General features: G+C 52.5%; 4 protein-coding genes across 4 annotated transcripts; 2 read left to right on the forward strand and 2 right to left on the reverse strand.

Moving 5' to 3' along the window:
- Positions 1 to 295: 295 nt before the first annotated feature.
- On the forward strand, positions 296 to 20,101 carry lah (involucrin repeat protein; the record flags this gene model as incomplete). Its single annotated transcript, XM_016741869.1, has 3 exons — positions 296 to 6,448; positions 6,627 to 18,470; positions 18,548 to 20,101. 3 exons carry the CDS (start codon positions 296 to 298, stop codon positions 20,099 to 20,101), a joined length of 19,551 nt encoding a protein of 6,516 aa, XP_016603099.1.
- A 2,081-nt stretch (positions 20,102 to 22,182) lies between these two features.
- PEX2_045950 (uncharacterized protein) lies at positions 22,183 to 23,049 on the reverse strand (the record flags this gene model as incomplete). Its single annotated transcript, XM_016741870.1, has 3 exons — positions 22,183 to 22,321; positions 22,378 to 22,455; positions 22,514 to 23,049. 3 exons carry the CDS (start codon positions 23,047 to 23,049, stop codon positions 22,183 to 22,185), a joined length of 753 nt encoding a protein of 250 aa, XP_016603100.1.
- Positions 23,050 to 23,426: 377 nt separating this feature from the next.
- Positions 23,427 to 25,178, forward strand: PEX2_045960 (ankyrin repeat domain-containing protein; the record flags this gene model as incomplete). Its single annotated transcript, XM_016741871.1, has 3 exons — positions 23,427 to 23,809; positions 23,867 to 24,211; positions 24,278 to 25,178. 3 exons carry the CDS (start codon positions 23,427 to 23,429, stop codon positions 25,176 to 25,178), a joined length of 1,629 nt encoding a protein of 542 aa, XP_016603101.1.
- A 330-nt stretch (positions 25,179 to 25,508) lies between these two features.
- PEX2_045970 (Chalcone/stilbene synthase, N-terminal) lies at positions 25,509 to 26,861 on the reverse strand (the record flags this gene model as incomplete). Its single annotated transcript, XM_016741872.1, has 4 exons — positions 25,509 to 25,520; positions 25,709 to 25,803; positions 26,026 to 26,681; positions 26,734 to 26,861. 4 exons carry the CDS (start codon positions 26,859 to 26,861, stop codon positions 25,509 to 25,511), a joined length of 891 nt encoding a protein of 296 aa, XP_016603102.1.
- Positions 26,862 to 27,092: the final 231 nt, after the last annotated feature.

Below are 27,092 nucleotides of genomic sequence, written 5' to 3' on the forward strand. Positions count from 1 at the left end.
CTGCATCTCATCTAACCCCTATCACACAGATTCTATCCGATACTCGAAACTAAACAAGAGAACAAGGTGAGGTTAAGCGCCACAGTTCAAGCTGAGATCCACTGGGGGCCTTTCCCGGGTACAAGATCCACGGCTCAGCTCCGTTGTTTACTCCCCCCCAAACAAACCCATAACATTGCATTCTCTCTGACTTACAACTAACTCCTCCCCTCCCCATACCTCACCCCCCATTCCAATCATTACATTCCTTTCATCCCACATGGTTCACTCTGGCTATCCAAATTAATTGCCCACCATGTTCAAAGCCCTGATGGGCGGGGGCCGCTCGTCGTCCTCATCCGACGTTCGTAGCAGCTCCAAGAGCAGCCGGCGCAAGTCCGAAAAAACCGACAAGTTTGACACAAGATCAATCTCAAGTCGCAAGTCCTCACGGGGTGACGACCGTGACCGCGGCCTGGGTGATTTGTCGTCGTACTCGCCTTCGGCTTCCCGCAGTAAGCGTGGCCCACCTAGCATTGCCGGCGAATCCATCGCATCAACCTATGTGACCGCCGAGCCAGAAGCCATTGATGACTCCGATCGCTATTATATTGAACGCACACCAAAGCGCAGAGACAGTGAGCGGGAAAGCAAGAGTTCTCGTCGGCGCGACCTGGACCGATCTGAAAGCCCAGAGCGCGAGAAGAGAAGGAGCCGCCGAGGAACACAAGATACCCTGGATGATGACTTGGATCAGGAGCGCGACCGTCGCGACCGTCGCCGCACACACTCAGGGGATCCGTATATGCCACCAATATCCACAAATATGCCACCTAGCGCCCCCGGCGCGCAGTTTGCCGCCGAGATTGGCGCCCCGGGATTCTCGCAATTTCCCATGCAACATGACACTGGGATGCCATCTGCTGACCATACGCCACCGCATGAAATTCCATATGACCCGCACGTACAGCAGCAATTTCCCGGCCAGTTCCCAGAGGAAGTTGCTGCACCATATCGGCCGCCTAACCCTGCCGGCGCTGCGGCGGACTACTATGGTGACCAAGGCCAGTCTGTTGAACACCAGCCCGGTATTCGACCGGCTCCCCCAAGTGTGCTTCCGAATACCCAGGCACACTTGATGGCAGCATCTCCATCGGCTAACCCACCTCCAGAGCCCAGTAGCCTGGGCGAAACTGGTGCGGCGGCGGCCTATTTCGACGATGATTTCCACGCTCCGGTACAGCAAAGCCAGCCGCCGGCAGTCTCTTCATCTAGACCCCCGAAGCCGTCGAAGCCTGCGAAGCCTTCTTCATCGGGCATTCTTCCTGCTGCCGCTGTTGGAGCTGCCGCCTATGGCATTGGTGATATGATGTCTCACTCGGAGTCGCATTCCCCTCCACAGCACACTACTTCTTACACACATCAGGGTCAGTCAGTGGTACAGGGCCAGGCAATGACACACAACCAGGCAATGGAATACAATCAGGCGATGGCAAGCAGCAGCCAAATGCCTCCCTCCAAGCCATCCCATTCTCATAGCTTCAGCGAAGGTGTCGGTATTGCGGCTGCAGGTGCTGCAACAGGGTACATGGTGGGTCATCACCATCATTCCTCTAGCCCCGAGCACGCGCCACAATACGCTTTCCAGCACCACGAGCAAGCTTCCCAAGCTGGTGGGATGCTACCATATGCCCCTGGCCACAATAATGCTTTGTATACTGCAGGCGCGGGTGGATACGCTGCTCAAGCTGCCTACAACCCGGGTTTCTATCCCCATGGACCCAGCGCTCTAGCATTCCAAGAGCGTCAGCGTGGCCCCATGGGAAGATTCGTTGATTTCTGGCGTGACCCCGAGGCCGTTGGAAGATTTGAGGACTACACGGAAACCATCGGTGTGTGCAAGTACTGTTTCCAACCTGGCACAAGCTCCGTCGATGCCCCTCGCAAGCACCATTATCACAGACGCCGCAGAAACTCCCCCGATCGGCGGAGCAGTGGTAGCTCCAGAGTCAGCAAAAACAGCCGATACAACTCCTCCGATGATGAGGGCCGCCGACGGTTGAAGTCCAAGAAATCTTCCTCGTGGCTGCCGGGCATGCTAGCCGGTTATGCGACAAAGTCGCTCTTCTCGAGCAAGGAGTTCGACGATTCTTACAGCATTCGCTCCGGCCGAGTGGCTTCCTCCCATGGCGGAGAGGATGACCGAAGGAGCCATACCTCTCGTGGTGTGACCCGTCGTTCTGGCCGTAGTCCTCAAAGAGAGCATTATGCAGACTCCAAGCATGCATCTCAATCTGGACATTCTCGGCACACACGGTCCCGATCGCGGTCTTCCTCTCGTTCTGGCCGGCATTCGTATTTGAAGGAGGCTGCACTCGGGGCCGCAGTGGGTGGGGCTGCGCTCGCTGTTGCAAAGTCGCGTAACCGCTCTCGCAGTCGTTCTCCTGAAAGACGACACCGCCGAAAGGATTCGTCATCATCATCGTCCTTTGTCAATCTTCCCCGGCCCGCCAAGAAGTCCATTGCTGGAGGTATCGGCTCTTTCTTCACTGCTTCTTCCGAGAACAAGAAGAAACGTCACACCAAGAAGCGGAGCGGTTTCTTCTCTTTCAAAAGTGGGTCTTCATCCTCCTCATTGGACAATGATCTAGCCTTTGGAGATGGGTTCTCGAAGAAGTCCTCCAAGTTTAAGAAGAAGGGCAGAAAGGGTAAAGATGTCGACGCCGCTTTGGTAGAGCTTAGTGACACGGCAACCCGTTTGGCTGGCTCCTCACCCCACGGTCCCGGGCGTAGCGCAGGCCAGATGTATACACCTCGATCTCGACAGTCCAACTACGCCCACTCTACCACACAGGATGAAGAATGGGTCGATGCTGAGTCGGAGGACCAGTCTTCTACAAGTGTTAGCTCTGCGCTTGCGTTCGGAGGAAGCAGCGCTGACTCTTCCTCCGACTCCGCTAGCAGCAAATGGGGCTGGAGATGGGGAAGCAAGAAGGACAAGAAGAAGAAAGACAAGCGGTCGAGTGCTTCAAATGCTGTTATGTTAGCTGGCGCCGGCGCTATTGGAGCGGCAGCAATTTCTTCTACTCGTCACCATGATAGCAGCCCCCCAAGTAGGTCTGGAAGCCTGCAACAAGTTTACCCAATGCCTACTTCCGACCCCTCTCGCTTTGATGTTGCAAAGATGTCCCCATCTGTATCTGCCGGGGAACCTGCCCTCATCCGCCCGGGACCCATCCCCCTTCAGCAGCCTCAGCCTTTCACCCCAGTCTCCCAATCAGTGTACACTACCCAGGGAGCCGTTCCGGGATCAATCCCCGTGTACAGCGCCCCAGCGGTCCCACCCATCTTCGCCAATGGGGCCGAACACTACAACTGGCAGGTCCAAGCCCCTCGTGATGCAGCATGGGCACCAGAAGAATCATCATACGCCGACCGCAGGAAACCTCATCGACGCAGTGATTCCTCACCTGTTTTCTCTACCCAGGAAACTGCTTCCAGTCTTAAGCGCCGGTTCACCGCTAAGGATCAAGCCTCCGTGCAATTCAACTTGACGGAAGAGCAGGCAGAGAGGGAACGCCGCCTTATTCGTCGCGACAAGAACTATCGGGATGAATTTGCTGATCAACCTGTTCAACTGATTGATCGAGAGGAAGAGCTGGCCCGCCTGGAAACCGAGCGTCAAGAGCGTCGCCGAAAGGAGCGAGATGATGAGGAGCGCCGGTACGCCGGAGACAGAGAAAAGGACTCCTCATCCTGGGTTGGTGTAGCAGCTGCCGGAGCTGTTGGCGCTGTCGCTGCTAGCACTATTCTCTCTCGCAAGACAGACTCGGACGAAGCATCCGAAGCCAGCCAGCGATACAATGAGCGCCGAGAGAGACGCCGCGCTGAGCGGAAACACGATACTGATACAGTGGCGGCGTCTTCGATCGTGTCGCGGTTCGAGCCCGCCCAGCCCATTAATGAAGAGGTGACCACGGTGGAACACCGCGAAGACCAGAAGAAAGGATCTCCTCGATCTCCCCGTCCAGCACAGGTTTACGACGATTATGCAGAATTTTATGCCCCTGAGGAGTTACGACACAGCCCAGATGATCACGCTCGCAGCCGCGAGTCCACTAATATGCCAACCATTGTGGAGATAGAGCCCGCTAGCGAGCGACGTACACATGATGAGCCTGCACCTACAGAGGTAGACTACTCATACGAACCCTATCAACACGTGGACCGCCTCCCATGGCCAGTCCCCGGGCTCAACTTAATTGAGCCAACGCCTCCCCAGAGCGTGAACGGTGGTTCTGTTCGCGATGTTACCTCCCCAATCCCCCCTGTAAATAAATCTCATGATACCAAGCCTCGCGAACGATCAACCGGCTCCCGGGTCTCCTGGGGCGAACATGAAACTCACGAATACGACATCCCCTCTTCTTCCGAACAGGATCCTCTTGAGCATGACATTTCTCCTACTGAAATTTCAGCCAAGGATGTTCCTCTACCGGCATCCGAGATATCCCAACCCAAGGATATTCCTAGCACATCGCAGTACGGCGCTGATATTGAATTTGCTGCTACAATTGCTGCTGCAACTGCCGCAGCTGGGTTTGATCCCGCCCTGATCACAGACGACCCATCCTACCACACACGCACTTCCCCTCCTGGATCAGAGGATGAACACACATTTACCTCACCCTGGTCTGCATCGGCTCGAAAGGAGCCTCACGGCTTCGTCGAGGGAGAGATCGAAGAGATTGATCCCAAGTCTACCATTGATATGACCTACGCTCCTGAGCACGTGGTTCAGGACAAGGATGAGCTTTTCTTCGAAGAGCCAGAATCCTTCTCAGGAGATCGGGATATTTCTTCGGGACGCCGTGACAAGGCCTCAATTGCCCAGGAGGTGATCGAGCAGCTGAATGGCAAATATGGCAAGCGAGATCGTACCGCTTCGCCAGAAAAAGATGTCGATGCCTTCTCGATGCCTGGTGGCTTTGATACAGCTGACTCTAGAGACTTGGCTGACGCCAGATCCGTGGTCTCAGCGCCGGCGCCTGTTGCCATGGACTCAGAGTCCCAGACCAAGTCCGAGTCTAAGAAGTCGAGGCGGAGTGGTGATGTCTTCGATCTCCCCGAGTTCCAAGAGCGGGAACTCGCCGAGCCTCCTGTTTTGAAGGATGAGACACCAGAGTCTCGCAAGTCCCGGCGCAGCGGCGACGACTTCGAGATTTACGAGTCGCGGGAGGCATCTCCATCTCCGGATGACTCTTATTCCATTGTCTCTGCTCCCGTGTCGAAGGAGGAAACATCCAAGTCCAAGTCTAGGAAGTCCAGGAGGAGTGGTGATGACTTAGGAATTGTTGAATACCCGGAGTCAGTGGTTCCTGAGTCTCGTGATGATTCTTTCTCTGTTATCTCAGCCCCTGTTTCTAAGGACGAGACATCTAAGTCCAAGTCCCGCAAGTCTCGACGGAGCGGTGATGACTTCGAGATCTACGAGTCACGTGAACCATCTGAATCTCGGGATGACACCCACTCGGTTACCTCTACTCCTGCCGGCAAAGAGTATGAGTCATCGAAGACAGGGCAATCGAGACGCAGTGAGGATGAGTATGATCTCCCCAGATCACGAGAGGTCTCCGGGTCTTATGACGACACCCGGTCTGTCTTCTCTGCACCTGTCTCAAAAGATGAGACTAACAAATCTCGCCGTTCTCGACTCAGCGGCGATGACTTTGATATTTCCCGATCGCGGGATGTGTCTGAGTCTCGTGACGAGTCTCGCTCTGTCGTATCTGAATCAGCTAAGTCTAGGAAATCTCGTCGTAGCGGTGATGATTTCGATCCACATCGTGATGCTGAAGTCGCTCCCGAGGACGCGGAAGGTGGCGAGGAGAAGAAGAGACGTCGCAAGCGTCGATCCAAGCATGAAGGTGACACCTTCTCTGTTGATGACGATGCTCGCTCCGCCATTACGGACATTGGAGACGACAAGTCTGAGCGCCGCAAGCATCGTCACCGCTCATCTCGGGAAGCCGGCTTTGATGACAATGCTTCTATAACCTCTTCTCCAGCTCGGATTGACGAATCCCGTGAGAGGCGCAAAGGCAAGGACGAGAAAGAAAAAAGCGGTGGCTTTTTGAGAAGTATTTTCGGCTCACAAGTCTCGGCCCCAGCTGAGCGTGTTCGGTCTGACCATTCTCGCTCTTCTTCGTTGGATAAGCGCGCATCCCGCGAAGCCATATCTGAAGTTGGTGTAGATGATGAACGCCGTCGTCATAAGAAGCGTTCTTCCAAGCACCGCAGCTCCAGCAATGGGGATGAGCTTGATCGTTACATGTCGGACAAGGAGAAGGGTACTCAGGATGACACAAATCTGGAGGAGTACAGGTCCAGTAGACAGCAGAAGGAAGAGCGGCGTCGTCATCGGTACGAGGAAATCGTGGAGTCAGGAAGGAAACGGGAATCTGAGAAGGTATAGCATCTGAACTTTTCTTTTTACTTACTTATGTTGTGATTTTGGTTGTACACTTTATTGTCCCATATAGTTTCCCTTTTTTTCGCTGGTTGATCTGACCAGTTTGCACAAAAACCACAAAACCCGAACAAAAAAGAAATGTACTAAGCTTTTATTGGTTTTATTCCATGTGCAGGACGGATATAGTGACAACTTCGACGATCAATCTTTTTTAAGGAAGCACCCTGAAATTCTAGCCCCTGAGCGCGAGGATTATGGTGCTTCGTGGCTTCCAGCAGCAGCGGCTAGCGCAGCAGTTGTCGCTGCAGCATCAGGACTCAATGAGATCCCGCAGCAGAGGGCCCGAAGCCACTCCACCTCTCCCCCAGCCACAGAGAAGACACTCGACCTGACCCCGAAGTCTCTGAGCCGCCCCGCTTCACCTGAAACAAGCCACCCCCAGGGGTCCCGATCCCCCAAGCAACGCCGACACTCCGTGGCCAAGTCCACCAACGAATCACCCACAGCCGTGCCTCTCCACTTCCGCCGGCCCCCAACTTCCCCGGGCCTCTCCCGCGCAGTCCCCGTTGAACCACCCGCCCCCATCGCCTCCCCAGGGTCCCCTAGCCAGCAACGCACCCGTCGGCCAGGGTCAGTCGAGTTCCGAAACTCGCGCGAGATCCGCCCTTTATGGCTGGTCGAGCGCCACAGTCTGATCAAGGGCGAGCCCGAGAGCGTGGAGCCCTTGCCGTCGCTCCCATCCAGCAAGACCTCCTCCCGCGCCCCGTCAATGGACAACCAAAAGTCCATCCACGATGACGAAGGCCTCAAGAGCTGGGAGCATGTAGACCTGAGCGACTCAATCATGGAAATCCAGCGGCCGACTGGTTTGACTATTTCAACTGACCAAGCGAATGAAAGCCATGATAGAGACCTTGACCTCCTCGGCTCGCAGCTGGCCACGCCTACCGCTGAACACTTCCAGGATTCAGAGTCCAGGAAGGAAAAGCGCATATACGAATTCCATTCTCCCTCTGAGCTCCTGCAGGACCCCGCTGTTCTGGACGAGTTGCCTCCCTCACCCACGCTGGATGCCTTGCCTTCTGCAGAGGGCTCCATGGTTGGCGTTGGCTCTAGGGAGCAAGAGACGCAGCGTGCGCTTGACGCCCTCGAAGGTGTCTCCCGCCCTCAGCCTGAGTCGGCAACCCCCACCCAAGAGAAGGAGTCTTTCATGGACTTTGCCGAGGGCGCCGGCTTAGCCGGTGTTGTCGATGCGGCTGCTATTGCCGCTGTCAAGGAGCATGATCAGTCTCGCTCCTTGCCTGCAGATGAACCCGAAAAGGCTCATGGCTTCAGTGATATTGTTGATGCGGCGGTTGGCGCTGACGGTCCCTCTCACGACCATGACAAGGCACCTGTTGATGAAGAGCCGCCTAGTGAGCCCGTTACTGCCATCGAAGATAATTTCCCCGCTATGCCTGAGCCTGTGCACTCAGAGATGGAGACGGTCAAGGAATTTGTTCCCGAGTCGACTGAACAGCCTGTTGAGTCTCCTGATCCTCAACCTCTGCCCGACGCGCCTATGGTTGAAGCTGTCTCTGCTGAGCCTGAGGTCGCTATCCCTGAACAATCTGAGCCTCAGCCCGTTGAGACATCTCGCGAGCTTGGACCTGAGCTTGGGCTTGATGAGCCCGGGCTCGAATCTGCACCTATCGAAAGCACGCATGTCGAGCCCGAGGTTGTTGTTCCTGAGCGATCTGAGGCTGAGCCTATCGAGGTCTCTCGTGAGCTTAACATCGAGCCTTTGGTTGCAGCAACTCAAGAAACAGAAGTAGTCACAACTCCTGAATTTGAGCCTGCTGAGGTGGCGCCTAACGAAACTGAACAGACTGAGGACACTGCATCATCAACTAAAAAGGCTAAGCGCAACAAGAAGAAGCAGAAGAAGAAGTCTAAAAATACATCTACTTCTGAAGAGCCTGAGGATGATACGTCTGCCTCCAAGGAGATTGAGGACCAGGAAGAAGACAAAGCACATGCGCCTGTCGAAGAGACTGTGGCTGCGCCCTTGTCCGCAGATATTGCTACTTCTATTGAATCCCCCGAGAATACCGTTGACCAGACTGCGATCCCATCTGCTGCCACTGATGAAGAGCAAGCTCAAAGCCAACAGGAATCCCGAGAGCTGGTTGAGCCTGTAGAACAGGTATCTACGGAGGAATCCGTTCTACCTGTTTCCGAAGATCCTAGTCTGCCAGTTGAGGAACAGCAGACCCCCGAGCCTGATTTCACTGATGCCAATGAAACCCAAATTACCGGTGCCACTCAACCAGATGCGGAGGAGGTATCCCGCAGCTTGGAAGATATTGAGAAGCCAACTGAAGATTCTACTCCAGAGGCCCCTCTCGATGACACCACGCCTGAAATTACTGAAACACCCAAAGAAGATACCGAAGGGGAAGACAACTTCCAAGAGGCTGTCGAAGAACATATTCCACAGCCCGCCGAAGAAAAGGAGCCCGCACCAGAGCCTCCTATCGAAGTGGCTGCCGATGTTGCCGATACCGCCGCAGAGGCTTCGGAAACTAAGGCGGAGAAGCGGAAAAACAAGAAAAAGAAGAATCGCAAATCCGCTGCTGTGGAAGAGAATCAGGTTTCCGCTGAAACGCCCGCCTCCGAGACTGAATTGCAGCCAGAAAGCCAAGATCTCGAACTTGAGCAATCAGTTGTTGTCCAACCTGTGGATACCCAATCCCCTCCAATTGGCGGTGAAGCCTTACCTTCTGATCCTGAACATCTTGAACATCCTACCAACGATGTTGAGCAACCCATCGAAACCACCATTGAGGAGCCTGCAGCTACCCAAGAGCAGGAGCAAGTTCCATTGGAGGCTGCTGTGGATGCAACACATGTCGTGACTGAGCCAGTGGATCCCGTGGGGCCATCTGATGAACTGTCACAGCCCGCTGTCATCGATGTCGAGCCCAATGCTGAACTCCCTGGTCCTGCCGAGGAGGCTTCACGCGAAATCTCAGAGCCTGCTGCTGTTGAAACTAAACCCGAAGTTGAAGTTCAAGCTGAACCTCAACTTGAAGTCGAAGCTGAGCCTGAAGTCGCCTTGACTGCGGCCCAGAAGAAGAAGGCCAAAAAGAATAAGAAGAAGGGCAAGCAGAGTGAATCTTCCATTCCTGACGACGAGAAGCCTGCTGAGTCTATCTCGCCGGCACCTGAAATTGAGATTGCCGCCGAGGATATGGCCAAGGAAGCCCCCCTTATCACTGAAGACGCACCGGTGGATGCGCCTACTCAGGAACGCGAGATGGAGCTGCCTGTCGAGGTTGAACAATCGCTTGAGCCAGAGGACCTTCCCGAGCCCGAGGAAATTTCTGAGGCTATGCCGCCCCAGGCAGAAGCTTCCCCTGATTCTCTTCCAGAGCCAACGATAGAGGTAACAGAGGCAGAGACACTCAAAGAAGAGCCTACCGCACCAGAGGAACAGCCCAAAGCCGAAGAATCTCATGCCGAGCCCGAGGTCCCTATGACCGCCGCGGAGAGGAAGAAGGCCAAGAAGGCAAAAAAGAAGCAGCAAAAGGAGCAGGAAGAGGGTGCTGTCGCTGCTGTCGAAGATATCAAGTCTGTTGAGGCTGAGCCTGCGCCTGAGGCTGAATCCGCTGAGCGAAGCAAGGATATCACCCCTGTCGCGGAAACTGATGATGTTACTCCGGCGGAGTTATCTGCGCTGGTGTCTTCCGAGGCTACCCAGACTGAGCAAGATGTTGCGCCCACATTTACAGACGAGCCCGAGGCGGCTCCCGTTGCTGAGGATACTCTTCTGCCAACTGTCACCGAGACTATCGAGACAGTGAAAGAAATTGAGTCTCCGGTAGAAGACGTTGGCTCATCTTCTCAGATTGAGTCTACCGAAGTTATCGCCGACGTTCCACTTGTATCGCAAGAAGTCACCACTCCTGCCGATGTTCTCCAAGGCCTTGACCAGCAGGACGTTATTGCCAAGGCAGAGGAGCCGAAGAGCGAGAATGTGACCCCAGCGCCCACCGAAGGACCCTCGGTTGATGCTGTAGAGACCGATGCGCCCAAAACAGAAGAACAATCTCCCGAACCCGAGGTTCCCATGACCGCCGCCGAGAGAAAGAAGGCCAAGAAAAACAAGAAGAAGCAGCAGAAGCAGGAGTCTGTGCAACTTGATGAGCAGCCCACGCTTGAGGCTGAGCCTAATTCTACCGAGGAAAAGAGTGTCGAACACTCTGGTGACATTTTGCCTGAGAGTGACGCCACACCTACCACCGAAGCTGTTTCGGGTGTTGATGAGCCCACAGAACCCGAAGTGGCCCGTGATCTTGAAGCCGAGGCCAAGCCCGAGGAGGAGCAAACTCAGGAAGTGCCAATTGTCGGGTCCGAACTTACTCCCGAGGCACCCGCAGATGAGGCTATTCCTACCCCGGAGGTTGCTGAACAAGCTATTGATATTCAAGATGGGGACAAAGAAACTACCCCAGAGCCGCCAGTCGAGGTTCCTGCCTCCACGGAAGACCTCCAGGAAGAACAAAAGCTTGATCCAACCGTCAAAGAGGAGCCTGCTTTAGACAAGTCCATCGATGACAACCCTACAGAGTCTACAGCAGAGCCAGTTGTGGCGGTGACTCAGCCCACGGAATCCACAGAAAGTCCAGTGGCGGAGCAGGCTGAAGATGAACAAGCGGCAACTTCTTCTAAGTCGAAAAAGAAGAAGAATAAGAAGAAGCGCCAATCAGTTGCCGCTGAAGAGGAGCAGCCTGCACCTGCTGAGGAGGAGCCCAAGGCCGTCCCCGCCGAAGAAGAGGTTAAGCTTGCGCCCGCCGAAGAAGAACCTACCTCTATGCCCACTGAAGGTGAATCCACTGAACCTACGCCATCTCAAGATCTTGAACAGCCTTCAGTCGATAAAGATGTGGAGACTGTTGCTGTTACCGAAGAGCCCTCTCCGCAAGAGACCACGCAGTCAGAGACCCCTGCTGATGCAGCCGCTATCGAGGCCGCTGAAGAGGAATCAATGACTCCTGCTCAGAAGCGGAAGGCTAAGAAAGACAAGAAAAAGCGTCAATCAGTTGCTGCTGAAGTGGAGCAGCCTATACCCGCCGAGGAAGAGGTTAAGATCACAACCCCCGAAGAGGAGCCTACATCTGTGCCAGCTGAGAATGAGTCCACCGAACCAGCGCCATCTCAAGAGCTTGAGCAAACTGCTTCTGATAAAGACGTGGAGGCTCCTGTTGTAATGGAAGAGGCGCCGAAGGCCGAAGAGCCCACACAGCTGGAGGCACCTACCAATGCAGACACTACCGAGACCGCTGAAGAGGCATCGATGACCCCTGCTCAGAAGCGGAAGGCTAAGAAAGACAAGAAAAAGCGCCAATCAGTTGCCGCTGAACAGGAACAGCCTACAGCCGCCGACGAAGAGGTCAAGCTTTCACCTGCCGAAGAGGAACCTGCATCTGTGCCTGCTGAGCCTGAACCTACCGAATCCACCGAAGCCGTGCCATCTCAAGAGCTTGACCAGCCTTCTCCCGATGAAGTCACGGATACTCCCATTGTGACGGATGAGGCACCCAAGGCTGAAGAGCCCTCCCCGGAAGAGACCCCTGCCGATGCAGCCGCCATTGAGGCCGCTGAAGAGGCATCAATGACTCCTGCTCAGAAGCGGAAGGCCAAGAAAGATAAGAAAAAGCGTCAATCGGTGATTGCCGAAGAGGAGCAGTCTATGCCTGTCGAGGAGTCCAAGCCTGAACCAGCTGAGGAAGTCGTCATATCCGCACCAATAGACGAGGAGCCTACGCCGGAATCCGTTCGGGAAGAGCCCGTTGAGCCAATCCAGACTCAGGAAAGCGAACAGCCTATAGTCGGCGAAGATGCGGCGACTTCTATTCCGATAGAAGAAGAGGCGCCTAAGACTGAAGAACACGCTGCCGAAGAGATCAAGCAGCAGGATGCCGCTGTCGATACAGCCGCTGCTGAGGCCGCTGAAGAGGCATCAATGACTCCTGCTCAGAAGCGGAAGGCCAAGAAAGACAAGAAAAAGCGTCAATCAGTGATTGCCGAAGAGGAAGAGTCTATGCCTATCGAGGAGTCTAAGCCTAAACCAGCTGAGGAAGTCATCATACCCGCACCAATAGACGAGGAGCCTACTCCGGAATCCGTTCGGGAAGAGCCCGTTGAGCCAATCCAGACTCAGGAAAGCGAACAGCTCAAAGTCGACGAAGATGCGGCGACTTCTGTTCCGATAGATGAAGAGGCGCCTAAGGCTGAAGAGCCCTCTCCAGAAGAGACCACACAGCCAGAGGCTCCTACCGATGCAGCCGCCATCGAGGCCGCTGAAGAGGCATCAATGACTCCTGCTCAGAAGCGGAAAGCCAAGAAAGAGAAGAAAAAGCGTCAATCAGTGATTGCTGAAGAAGAACAGTCTACGTCTGTTGAGGAGCCCAAGCCCGAATCCCCTCAGGAAGAGCCCATAGAGCCTGAGTCGACTCGGGAAATCGAACAGCCCACTATCGACCAAGATGCCCAGGCTCCTATCATAACAGAAGAAGAAGCGCCCAAGGCCGAAGAACCCTCTTTCGAAGAGGTCACGCAGCAGAATACCCCTGCTGATACAGCTGCCACCGAGGCTGCGGAGGAGGAGGCAATGACTCCCGCCCAGAAAAAGAAGGCCAAGAAAGACAAGAAAAAGCAACGCAAGTCCGTTGCTTTTGACGATGAGGCAACTCTGACCGAAGAGCTCAAGGCAGAGCAGGAATTATCCGCGCCTGAAGACAAGGTCGAATCTCAGGATGCTCCGGCTGACTTAATCATGTCTGAAGAATCAGCCAAAGAGTTGCAAGTTACCGAAGAAGTTGCCGAGCCTGCTGCTGAAGGGGAAGCCCCGGAGAAGACAGAAGAACCCGCTTCCTCTGAGCAAAGCAAGGGGATCACCGAACTTGAGCCAGTCTCAACTGCTGCGCCCGATACCCCCATTCCTGTTGAAGTTGAGGAGCCAATATCCGCAGCGGAGTTGCCAGAGCAGCCGGAGCAAGATGCTCAGACCCTCTCGGAACCTCAGTCGCCGAGTGCACAGGAGCCAGAAGTTCCCTTGACTGCAGCACAGAAAAAGAAGGCGAAGAAGAACAAGAAGAAGGGCAAGTCTGTGGACTTGGCCGACAACGCCCCTACTGCCACAGACGCAGCGCAGGAATCTGAGCCTATTGTTCAAACTTCCACCGACACTCTCACTGAGACACCGGAGTTGCAAGATACTCCAGCTTCTGACCCAGCGCCAGCACAACCCGCAGAAGGTCTCGAGCAAGAAAATACCATTGAGCCCGAGGCAACCAAGGCCGAGGAACTCGTGACAACAGAAACCGTATCTGACGATGTGTCAAAAGAGGAAACTCCTGACGTCAAGGAAACCGACAATGAACCTCCGGCCACTGAGGCGATTGTCGATGCTGAGCCAACTCCACCCCAGGAAGCAGACTCAATTGCCACTTCTCCCACAGAAACGACGGAAGACGCTGGCATGTCAGCCAAGGAGCGACGCAAAGCTGCCAAGAAAGCGAAGAAACGCCAGTCAAAGAATGTCGACGCCGATAACGACGCCGCAGCATCCGATTCGCTTTCTGCCCCGACAACCGAGCCTGCTACACCCGTTGAAGCGGCTAACAGCGTCGAAAAGGTCCTCACCTCTACGGACACAGACGCCCCTGGACTTTCAGCCGTATCGGCATCCTCGCCTGCGGAACATGACGGTAAAGAACATCAGTCCCACGACATAGAAACTTACGACGCCACGGCGCAAAATACGGCCTCGACTGATACATACATGTCTTCGCAGATAGAGCAGACGCCGATAGAGAGTCCTTTTTTAGATTATCCTCCCCAGCCCGTGCTTGAGCGTTCAGTTGATTCCGGCGAGTTGGTGGAGGAAAATGCTCAGCAGGAGGGCGATGTTGCCCCAACTGTACAGGAGCGAGAGGAGGAGCGGGTTGAGCCTGCACCCCTTGAGGAAATGAAGATAGTTGAGAATGGTGAGAATGTTGAGGAGAGATCGTCTGTGCCGGAAGCAGGTGATCTCTCCGCGGAGAAGGGGGTTGAGGAGAAAGATGTTGAAGAGACGCCTGTGGATGTCCCAATTGATGTTGTCCCTGAGACACAGACACAAGAATCTCCTGTTGAGGAGGAGGCTTCTGAGACAGCTGTCTCAAAGAAGCAGAAGAAGAAAAATAAAAAGAAAAACAAAAAACAAGAGGAGGAAGCTGCAGCACCTGAGCCTGAGACATCTATTACAGATGACAAGGAGCAGCCTGAAGCTGCGCCTTTGGTTGAGGCCGAGCCTCAGGTGGAGTTAAAGGAAACCACTGAGGCTGAGCCTATTGCGGAGGTCGGAGCAGTGCCAGTCCCAGACGAGCCACCAGCAAATCACCCACAGCATATTGAAGAGAATGATGACGCTAAGGAGATTAGTGCCGCAGAAGTTGAGACCGAATCAGTGTCAGTTCCAGTAGAGCAACCGGCAGACCACCCACAGGTCATCGAAGAGACTGCGGCTGTCCAGACAACCGAGGAGATTGACCACACCAAGGATATCAGTATCCCAGAAGCCGAGGTTGTTGCTCCTACCGAAGAGACCACGCAGCCAGAGGCCCCTGCCGATGCAGCCGCCACCGAGGCCGCGGAAGAGGCATCAATGACCCCTGCGCAGAAGCGGAAGGCCAAGAAGGACAAGAAGAAGCAACGCCAATCGATTCTTGCTCAAGAACCCGAAGCTGAGCCCCGGCCTAAGGAGCAGCTAGCCCCCGAGGCGGCGGAAGCATCTGTTCAAGAGGCCGAGATTTCAACGGAGTCAGTTTCTGCCGAAATTATCACGCAAGATGAAGCTGTTGCTAGCACAGAGGCATCTACAGTACAGCCTCTCGATGCCACTGAGGAGGCTGCCAAGGATCTTGTAACGCCTTCCGAAGACACTGAACAGCATGTTCCAATACAAGAAATCGAAAGTGGAGAGCGTTCCCTTGAACTTCCGTTTACTGAATCGAAAATCGAGGAGGGAGACAAGCCGGCTGAGGAAGCTGCCGAAACCCCGGCCGCAATTTCAGATGCCGAGCAACCTAGCGAACAAGCGTCGCCTGAAGTCTCCACTAAGCCCGAAGGCGAATCTATGAGTGTCCCCAAGAAGATGAGCAAGAAAGAGAAGAAGAAGGCTGCAGCAGCAGCTGCTGCTGCCGCCCTTCTCGAGGAAGAAAAGCCCGTCGAGTCACAACCTGAACCCGAAGAGCCCTCGATTATCATTCCTCAAGCTCTAGAGGAAGTGGTAGAGCAGCCTATCGTTCAAGAGCCACAGCCTTCAGAGACTGAGGACAAGTCTCAGCCCGAGGCCGAAAAGAGCCAAGACGAAATACCAGAATTGGCAACTTCTGAGCCCAAAGAAAATGTCCTGGAGCAGCCTGTTGAGGCTCTCAAGTCTACGGAACCTCTCGAATTTGAGGACAAACCGGAGGAGTATACAAAAGAACCAGCCGAGGAGCCAGCCGCGGCCGATACTGTGACTCGGAAAGCGTCAAAGAAAGACAAGAAAAAGGCCAAGAAGCAAGCAAAGCAAGAAGTAATTGAGCCGGCTTTCCCTCTAACTGATGAGCATGTCCCCACCACCGAGCCTGCACCTACAGAGATTCCTGTACCGGAGGCGACTTTTGATGAGATCCCAACGGAGCTTGTTCCCCTTACTGAGCCTGCGATTACGGGTGCTGCTATTGAACGGGAGGCTCTTGAGGAGACCCCGACTGAGACTATTCTCGAGTCTGAGTCCATTGGCCCCTCAGAAATCCAGGAGGTTCCTAAGCCCGATGCTTTCAGCATCGAAACTCCGGCACTTGAGGAAATTGGCATAGTATCGGAAGACAAGCAACCTTCAGAAGGCGAGACAAATGAAGCAGTCGTCTCTCACGACACACTCGATACACCCTCACCTGTGGGGCCCACTGACCCAGATACCAACAATGAGCCCGTTGACCTCGAGGGTTCTGCTGAGAAGAACGACCAGGAAGATGAAGCCCACGTTGGGGCCGATGCACGGGATCTCGAGAAGACAGCTGATCTCGAGGTCGTCGATAGCCTTGTTGAGGAGCGACCTGGAGAACCTGAAGTGATGCCAGCTCTGTCCAAGAAGATGTCAAAAAAGGACAAGCGCAAAGCCAAAAAGAATGCCAGCATTACCGAAGAAGTCTCGACTCAACAACAAGACGAGCCTCAGGCTGATGTGGCTGAGTTGCCCACGGAATCTGCGATCCAGCCGACAGAGCCTGCTGTGGAGCAAGAGATTCCCAAGGGAACTGACCATGTTGCAGAGGCTCAGCCTACGACGGAGCGAGATCTGTCAATGGAGACTCTCCTTACAATCGAAGATCAGCCTATACCCAACCTAGAAGTTCAGGTTGAGCCTACGCGACCCGATGAAGAGCCCGTCAGTGAGGAAACTCCTCTTTCACGCAAGGCCTCGAAGAAGAAGTCTAAGAAGGCTCAAAAGGCTAACAAATCCTTGGATACTGAGCCAGCGGCTGAAAACGCGATCGATGCGGATCAGCATGCTACCATTGGGGCTTTCGAAGAGGACCAATCTAAGGCACAGGACCCAGAAGTGCCAGACGAAAAGTCGTCCTATGACGAAGAAGCCTGGCCGGCAATTGACTGGCAGGCTAAGTTTGAAGAGTCCCAGCGTTTAAGGGAAACGAATTCTGACCCTGAGCCGGACATTCCACCTCCTGAGCCGGAGATTATTGGAGAATTTGTTGATTCTTCATTCCCCGAAATTTCGCAAGATACAAACGAAGCTGCAGAAGAAGATGCTTGGGCTTTGCCAGCGAGCAGAAAAGACCAGAAGAAGGCCAAGAAGAACAAGAAGCAGTCACAGCAAGCTGCTCCGGAAGTCGAGGAGCCTTTACTGGAACCCTCAAATGACAAAGAGATCGAGCCGCCTGCTCGAACAACTACTCCCGGTGGATCTAAGATTGCCAACTTATTTCCCGGCCTCGAGCGTTCCGGATTTCGGCGATCAGCTTTGGACCAGCGAACACCGTCGCTAAAAGATAGTGCTGAGGAAGAGACAACAGCGGACTTGGAAGCGAATCGCGATATCGCGATCCCTGTCTCGGAAGCACCCCTAGCGACCACTGAAACCAAAGAAATTGCCGATGATTTCACTTCGGAGCTGCCTAGCAGTCTCGAAAGACAAATTGAATCTGCGATCTCGGAGCTGAAAGCTCACTCCGACACTCCTACTGCTACGGAGGATGAATCAATCAGAGAGCCAGAACTTCCGACGTGTGGGGAAAAGTCCCTGGATGCGCCCTTGTCATCGTCAAGGGAGCCCTCTAATGAGCGAACTGATGCCGAGGAACCTTCTTCTCCTACGCGCTTTCCACCCCCGGCGGAAGCTGGAGAGGAACTGTGTGGACTACGCCGATCACCATCAATCCATGGTCGGCGCCAGCACACACCCAGGACATGGAACTTGGAAGAACCATCTCTACAAGCTCTTCGTGCCCCATCCCCTCCTCGATCGCTCTTCGGACCGACCGACGATTATGTGCGACCCCGAACTCCGCTTGATACAATCGCGGAACAAGAACCACGGGATGCCCATGGAGTGACCATGGCTCGTCGCGGGACGCCCCGCTTGGAGATGAAGCCCGAACATGTCTTACCTCGACCTCAGACACCCGTCCGGAAATTCACAGACAATGCCTTTGATCGAGAAGCTTGGCCTACAGAGAACCAGAAAGAGGGGCTTGAACCCGAAGTTTCAAAAACACCCGAGCAAGGGATTCTGAAGCCCAGCACCAGCAGTGGAAAATTACGTCGTACAAATCGCAGTATTAGCGGCGATCTGCGGGCGGCTAGTCGAGCGCTAGACTCCCAGCCTTCGAATCTCGATCTCGATCAGCTCCCATCTTCCTCCTCTTACGACCCCGTCACCGACAAGGGCAAGCGTCCGCTGCGGAATATGTCGGATGTCTATGTAAGTTATCAATTTAATTATTTTTCTTTGCAATTGTTTACAATCGTGGTTTTGTTTTTGTTTACTAACTTCCATAGGAGGGATGGGGTGAGACGCCCAACTCCCCACGGTCGCCCAGCCGACCGCCTAGTGTCCGCCGCCGTCGCAGCATGCAACATTTGCAAGAGATCGAAACCCGCCTCGACCAGCTCATCTCTGAAAACCGTCTACTTATCGCCGCCCGTGATGAAGCTGAAGATAAGCTTCGGAATACCAGCGTCGCTCGTCGAAAGAGCGACCGTGCTCTCAACACCCGCGACGGCGATCTACGCGATCGGGAATCGGAGGTGGAACAATTGAAGAACTCGGTGGAATGGCTGCAGAAGGAGATGAATCGTGTGACTCAAGAGAATGAGGGGCTAGCCGCATCCAACTCTGCTCTCGCCGCCGCCCACGCAGCCGAGGTCACCAATGTACGCGAGTCGTCCACACGCGAACTTGCCGAATTACAATCGCGACACACTCAACTCTCGTCCCAAATGGAGGATCGAGTTCGACAAGAGATTGAGTCGGCTCTTGCACAAAAGGACATTGAATTGCGCCGTCTGCGCACCGAACTTGAGGAGGCTCGCGATAAGGTCAAGGAGCTCCAACAACAAATCGCAGCCTCGGTACATGACAATGCCCTTGTCTTCCGTGGTGAAGAATACTTCGAGGCTGCCTGCCAGAAGCTGTGTGGCCATGTCCAATCCTGGGTTGTGCGCTTCTCCAAGCACAATGACAAGCGTCGCTGCCGCCCACTCAGTGAGTTGCAGGACGAAAAGATCGCTGACCGTTTCGACAATGCCCTCCTCGACGGCTCCGATCCCGATGCCTATCTATCTGATCGTGTCCGCCGCCGCGATGTATTCATGTCGGTGGTCATGACGATGGTCTGGGAATACATCTTCACGCGTTATCTCTTCGGTATGGACCGGGAGCAACGTCAAAAACTCAAGTCTCTTGAGAAACAATTGGGCGAGGTTGGCCCAACCCGTGCTGTGCATCGCTGGCGAGCCACCACTCTTACACTGCTGTCCCGGCGACCAGCCTTTGCTGCGCAACGTGAGAGCGATACGGAGGCCGTCACTCTGGAGATCTTCCAAACCCTATCGCAGGTCCTCCCTCCTCCGTCTCATGTTGAATCTCAGCTCCTGGATAACCTCCGCAAAATCATGCGGGTAGCAGTCAGCCTGTCGTTGGAGATGCGTACCCAGCTGGCTGAATTCATCATGTTGCCGCCTCTGCAGCCTGAATATGACACCAATGGCGACCTTGCACGCCAAGTGTACTTCAACGCAGCCCTAATGAATGAGCGCAGTGGTCTGACAAATGACAATAGCGAGCTCGAAGCTCAACAGTCCATTGTGCGCATTGTGCTCTTCCCTCTCGTTGTCAAAAAGGGCAATGATGTGGGCGAGGGTGAGGACGAGGAAGTCGTCTGTCCCGCCCAGGTCCTCATCGCCCGCCCCAGCAAAGACAAGAAAGTATCAAGGATGATGAGCGGCGATCGCATGTCCATCGATGCTTCCAGGTCAGTCCACAGCATTACTCAAAGTATTGCCCACAGTGTGGCACCGTCATCTATGATGGACATGAGCAATGTGATCTGAGGCGTCACACTCCGATCATGATTGCTCCCATCTTTACATGCACGCTTGCTACATCCTTGCTTTTATTGTCTAATCTTAGTATTTTTTCTTCTCTTGCCGTTTGGCGATATGGCGTCTGGGTCATTTAACGTCCGGTCATTGCAAGATCGATGACCGTGAGATGTGGAGTTATTTTCTTTCTATTTTCCTGTTTCTATTTGATTTTCTCATGTGTTCTTTCTAAGACAATGTGTTAGCCCGATGTGTATTTACCATGGCTTTGATGTCTTACGAGTGATGACCTGTACTTCTGGTATGGCAGTGTAATAATCCATTTCTACTTTATTCTTTTTATATTTGACTTGTCGCTTACAATGTAATACAATCCTCCGTCCTCGATTCTATACTCGTTGCATCCTAACTAAAGCCTATCTCTTTTTCTGACATCTCCAGCATTTGCCCACAGGGATGGGGTAGACTAACTGCTTCCTTCTGCCTTTTTTTGCCCTCCATTTTATTTCCCTTCCATCCAACCCTCACACCGTACAAGAGCCACATATCTCACTTCGGAGATCGGCAGTAGTTCTCCAGACTATCGAAACCAGAATATATAATTCTAAATTAGGTATATATAATATAGATCGGGCTTTAACACCTCTTATGTTTTACGGAAGACCCAGATGCACTCCATAATTGTCATTGCTTCTGATATTCAAGACCGCACCACCCATTGCGCCGCCGGTGTTTGGTTATTTACAGGGCCTTGTCCGCTCGCAAGTGAGGCTACATAAAACATACACTGTCTCATAGAGACAAAAGGACCAGAACCATGACCCTGAGAGCTGGAGGGTTCATACGCATCAGTCGAATAGATAACTGGTGAGTATTCTATATGCCACTGCCCACTAGCCAGCTGGGTCTGTCGGAGGAAAATGGTCTCGTTGTATGTGCTAACAAAACCAAATGCAGACTGAAGTTCGCCCATATAGAGGATAGGCTGACCCAGAAAACGCCTTAGTCTTTGAGGCTGGCTATACGCGCGGCTTAGAGAATGATGAGGAAGGACCCATGGAACCTTTAGTTCCCCTACAAGCCTTAGCTCCTCTCTACCTTGAACGGTGGTACTTAATAACACAACATCTGGAATATTCTGGTATCGGAGACCGGAGCACTTAAAGTCCGCAAAATGTAAATTTACTGCCTGGGCCTCCAAGGCCGCTCCAAGTACTTGGCCTATGGCCTGTTGGAAGCGGCCTTGGAGGCCATGTTCATCCCCAACACAAACGATCTCAGGATCTACATTGTGTAGGCCGGGGCTAACAGCAGCCGTAGAGCTGCGACTGAACGCTTGGGCAGTGTACATTGCTTGGACTGAGCTCTTAAAATTGGGCCACGGGCTCAAAGTCCCGACATATTCCAGATTATGAAGTGCAGAAGAGGTGGTCTTGTGAGTTCCCACGTTCAAGGGAGGTAGGGGGGGCTTGTATGATTTGTTTTGCACGGACGCGGGTCGTGGTCATGTTTTCAACTCTTCGTACTAAACTAGGAGTCAGTATGAGTTGCCTACTGTCACCCATGGGAATTTTGCTTACTGTAGCACGTAGGAAGGGAACGTTGGGACGGATTGAGGTTGACTCAAATGACACTATGCTTGGGTATTTCGATACTGAGGACAGTGTCAACAAGGTCAGTATATGATCTTATTCATGCACAGACTTTGCCTGGAATGCAACTTACTTTCATTACTCGCCAAGCAATATTGGCAGGAACTTAATGTCGAGGGATCAAGTTCGAGTGTTAGAAGGTTGTTGTCGAGAAAGCGAAGGGGAAAGGAAAAGGAACGAGACACCAGTTTCTAGTCGTCTGGTATAAATGCCTCAGACCTCTGACGTTCGATGCTCAGTCCGATGCCTAGCCCTGCCCTTCCTTCTTCTAGACCGTCACATGGCTTATCCCCATCGATGTGAATTAAGCGGGAACTCTCTCTAATCAATTATTGGCAGAATCCATATGTAAATTAGCTTATCCTTCTAGAATTGCAGCAAAGATTAGATTCATTGGAAGTGTGGCACTTTAGCTAAATCAATGGACATTCATCTCGATCACCAAGCCCACTTAGTACTGTCATTTTCCCAACCGGCGTTACTGGGTGGTATAGCCAAGCCCCAGTCGACAAAGGTCTTGTTGGTAAATTTATGTTCGGGGTCAAGGGGGGCGGGGTTTCGAAAACCTGCAATGTGCCTAAAGATAGTTAGCCTATTCTGTTTAGCACTGGGTATATAGGAGATATCATATACATCGTCTTTGTAAGCTCGTCATAGATGATATTCTCCAGTCCAGGCATCCCTGGCTCCCATCCGTAACGTCTCAACTCTCTTGGGTCTGTTAGTTTTACTCTCGACTGGTTAAAAGGGGGGGGGGGGCTCAACATACTCCCAGATATCGCGGAACTTTGCGCGGATAGCCTCACGTAATGGACCTGATTTAGGATCCCAGACTTCATCCTGACTGAGTGACTTCCCAGGAACTTTATCCCACACAACATATGTAATGTATCCATCTGGGACCACGCCATCATTGCCCTGTTTTGCTTCTTTATACGCGAGGAGAGTTGGGACCACGGAACACTGTCGTAGTTTCAAATCCTTTAGCACGTCTAGCTCACGATGTCTTCGTGGCGGAACGGCCTGGGCCTGTCGTTGTCGAACCTCAGGGCGTTGGAACTCAGTTCCGGCGATGGGAATCTGGAAATAGATTCTCAAAAATGCCTTCTTGTCGTTGTCTGTCGCACTGTGGCATAGATATTTGAACACAGCGAAGGGAGGCCCACCGCCACCATCAAGTTCCCACTTTGACATTTGTTGGACATCCTCGGTGAGCTTCTCCTCGATAACCCACTTTTGGAGTGAGGGTGCGGTGAAGGTAATTTCTGTACCTATGTAAAGCTCAGAGAATCCGAGCATAGACATTTTGACGAGGGAATTGAAGAAAAGAAGCTTGGAAAACAGAATAATGAGAGATGAAAGTTCAGATAGAGTTGTGTCAGGAATAGAGTTAGAGAAAAAAAGATTGAAGGCGTAACAATGATGTTGTGTAGTTAGTTATGTTTGCCTAAATTCTCAGCCTCATCGATCAGGCACATTCTATCTAAATCTGTAGAACCGGTAACTCATTTACTATTATGTTATAGACCTCCTAAGACCACTTGTTAACAATGTTATTTCAACCCGGGCTGTGCTGGCAAAATGTATACCGGCGCACTAGCGGTTACAGGCTGCTGTACTCCTCCCACTTCATTCTTCCCAATCAAAATCTTCTCAGTTTCCACTGTTATTCCCCGAGCATAATGGCATACAGGAATTTTCACCAGTGTCATCCTGATTTTGAAGGTCAACTGCCCATCTTCCACGACACAGATGGCTCGCCGGTGTACGAAGCACCCTATCGCATTCTGCTGCAATCAACTATTGTGCACAACGACACAGCGGCTCTGAACTCTTACAATAATAGCCCACACTCCCGGGTATTCTTGCAAGCCTACGACGGGAGTTATGATAATCCTTTCAGCATTGCTTTTGGATATCGCAGTTTCGATGCATTGCGTATACTAATCAAAATGTATCTTTCAGATACGTCGCTGACTGAGCCCTTGGAAGAATATACACGCCGCTTGAATGTCTCTTTTATTCATGACGCCTGCGCTACTGCCGATCAAGAGCTTGTTCTATGGTTAATGAACCACGACCCTCCACTAGGATCTTGAACGCAACGGGACCCCGGTGGTAGGACGCCTTTATATTGCGGCGCTCAAGCGCTGGGAGAGGCGGGTGAACTAATGCCATACCCTAAGGCTGGGGAGACGCCGGTTACTGCCAGGCAGAGGGCGCGCGAGCATCATGAGCGCACAGAGAAATTTATCTACTGGCTTTTGGATAATGGATGCTCTTTGTCCAAGTCTAGTGTTTTTGAGGGAGATTGGGATAAGACTTTGCCGGGAGGGTCGGAAGCAGCATCTCAGTTAAGAAGTACTGTCCTCGGGATGGCAATTTCTTACGCAAGCTACGAGATGGTCGGGCATCTTATTGCCAAGGGGGCTGACGTTCATGCTCGCGAGGTGTGGCTTGGTCCATCCTGTATGATGAACTCTTGTAAGAAAGTGACACTATAACATATCGCTGCTCTATTCTGGAACCTAGAAGGCATGCAAGCACTGATTGATCATCGGGGCGATGTTGAGCTTGCAGACATGGTGACGATAGCCGATGATAAAGGTCGACTTCCGCTGCACTGGGCCATGATAGGTGTTCGAAATCATCGTGAAGAGAAGGATAATGCGGATGACATTATCTCACGAATGATTGCCACTGTGAAGACTCTACTTGACGCGAGACCGGCAACTGTTGACTCGCGAGACCAGTATGGTGCTACGGCTTTTCATTACGCACTCTACACCCACATTGAGTATCGAGAAGTCTTTCAAGTTGTTCAAGTCCTTTTGGATGCACATCCATCTGTCGAAACACTAAACTCCCGCGACAATCGAGGCATGACTGTTCTTGGCGAGGCGATTAGGTCATTTAAATCTTATGGCGGCACTGTTGAAGAAGTAACAAGCTTGATCATGATCTTGCTGGCGAACGGGGCCAATCCCCGCTTGTGCGACAACAAAGCACGTAATATCCTCCACATGCTTTGCATGCAATCCATAGAAGAGTCCATCGCTCCTGTCATACTGGATCAAATTCTCAAGTTTGTTGATGTCAATGAGACTGATGACGACGGCCACACTTCACTACATTATCTGGTGAAGACTGTGGAACAGATTGATGCCGTTCGGCATCTCATTATTCAGGGTGCCGATATTGTCAAGAGTGATCACCAGGGTAGTACTGCTCTTCACGAGCTGATCGAAGGGCAGATTATCAAAAAAAGATTTGAAACCAGGGTTCAAAGGGGGCGAATGCGCGGGAGAGGATATGGGAATAGGAAGAAAGGGACACGAGATGAGTTGATTCAAGTCTTGGTCAATGCTGGAGCATCTATGGAAAAGCCTAATGGAGCTGGACAGACACCCAGGCAGATGTTGGATAATTTTTGAGAAGTCCAGGAGCTTCGAATGAAAAGGTGAACAGTACCTTCAACAACTTCAGACACATGGGATTTGTACCTCTCGGTCTAAATTATCCTTTTCATACACATACAAGGATAGTCGGCCGCATTTGCGCCCATGTGGTGTCTTTTTAGATGGTCTTTTTAGAGGTCTTTTCTAGCATATGTGCAAGAGGATTTTCTATGTATAACCTTTGATCACCAAGTGTTCTTAGAAGGAGGTCTTATAACCTAATAGGAAGATAAAGCTGCTTAATCTCTAGATCTAGTAAATAAGCATATCTATCTATTCATCTACCCACGCCTAAGAGAACAATCGCTAATAGGGATCCTATTAGTGTCAAACAGTTATAACTCATCCGAGCACCTTCTCAGCAGTGCCATTTCAATTGCTAGACCAGGACCAAACGAGGTAGCAACAACATGCTCTTTGTTGCTCTGTGAGCGAAGTTGATCCAAGACAACCAAGACTGAAGCGCTAGACGAGTTTCCCCGTGTGCGATATATCTCCCGACTTACCTGTAGTTGATCTTCAGACAATTGCAAAATTTGAGCTACGCCATCTATGATTGACTTTCCCCCGGGATGCAAGGCCCAGTCGAAATCGCGGATCCCTAGCGATCTTAGTAGTTGCCCCCCTGATCTTGGTTCAGACATTATTTGTTCCTCATACGAGGGAAGAAGTCTCTCAAACATTGGCCCGATTGCATGTTTGGTGTATTGAGGAATATCTCGATCGAGGGCAGCTTGATAACCTATATATGTATGCAACCGAAGGTTGGTCCAGATGATTAGTTTAGAGTGCTTTCTAAAATAGCGAATGGCGATCAACAGACCATTCACATCCGCATAAAATGACATATGCTCAGCGGTATCCGGAATCAAATCATGACCCCATTCCAGAAGCCTGTACTGAGGAGTGACTTGATCGTCCTGAGCTATAGCATACTCATTACAGAGAACAAAAGCGGCCGCGGCATCTGAGAACAAGACCGCTGCAATGTTGGCTGGATCCGAATCGGGAGTGACCTCTGCCAACGACAGATATCGTCGCACATTGGGCGTACACAGCTCACAAGCGAATGCCAAAATGCGAGCCGGTTTCCGTCGCAGGCTTGCCCCACCGGCTATCTGCGCTGCGGCCCGCAATATGGACAGCCCACCCGCACACCCAACGCCGTGGAGAAGCATGCGATCGACATTGGATGGGAGGTTCAATTTACGGGCTACTATAAAGTCGTACCCCGGGTTACCTTGGTTGGTACAGGTAACCGCGATCGTGTGAGTGATCTGCTCGGGAGTCACATGTGCTTCTTCGAGAGCCTTCCTACATGCTTCAACGGCGAGATTGACCCCGGCTTCACGGAAGAACTGGTCGATTTCACTGATTGAAGGTGCATCCGTTTGCGTTGCAAATCCTACCCCGTACGGTCGAATTGCAGATCTGGTCTCAATACCCGTTGAGCGGTTGAGCCGGAGAAGCTTTTTGATTCTAACAAATAATTAGACATTCTCTGCAGAGTAATCCAAGTTGAACAGCTTACCCCGGACGGCTCACATCGTGAAAGCGCGCTGTAAGTTTCTCAAGGTCCTCGGGCCTCAACAGATAGGGGGGATATTGCGATCCTAATCCCGTGATGTACAAGGCTGGGGCCAGTGAGTTAGATTCCATGCTGACCTTGGGAGAGGAATTCGCTTACAAGAAGTGGGGGAAAGTGGGTGAGAAACATTTTATGTTGTGGCTTTTTGCTTGGCCTTTTGCCATTATTGGCGTAGCGGCCATTGGCATCGCAGAATCTTAGACATCCTTCGCGCGGACAGTATGAGTGCTATCTTTGGCTTTCTCTAAGTTAAGAGCTTTGCAATGTAGGGACTGAAGAGAGGAGAGAGTTGATTCCTACAG

This window comes from Penicillium expansum (genome assembly GCF_000769745.1).
Source record: "Penicillium expansum strain MD-8 chromosome Unknown contig147, whole genome shotgun sequence".
Classification (NCBI taxonomy): Eukaryota; Fungi; Ascomycota; class Eurotiomycetes; order Eurotiales; family Aspergillaceae; genus Penicillium; species Penicillium expansum.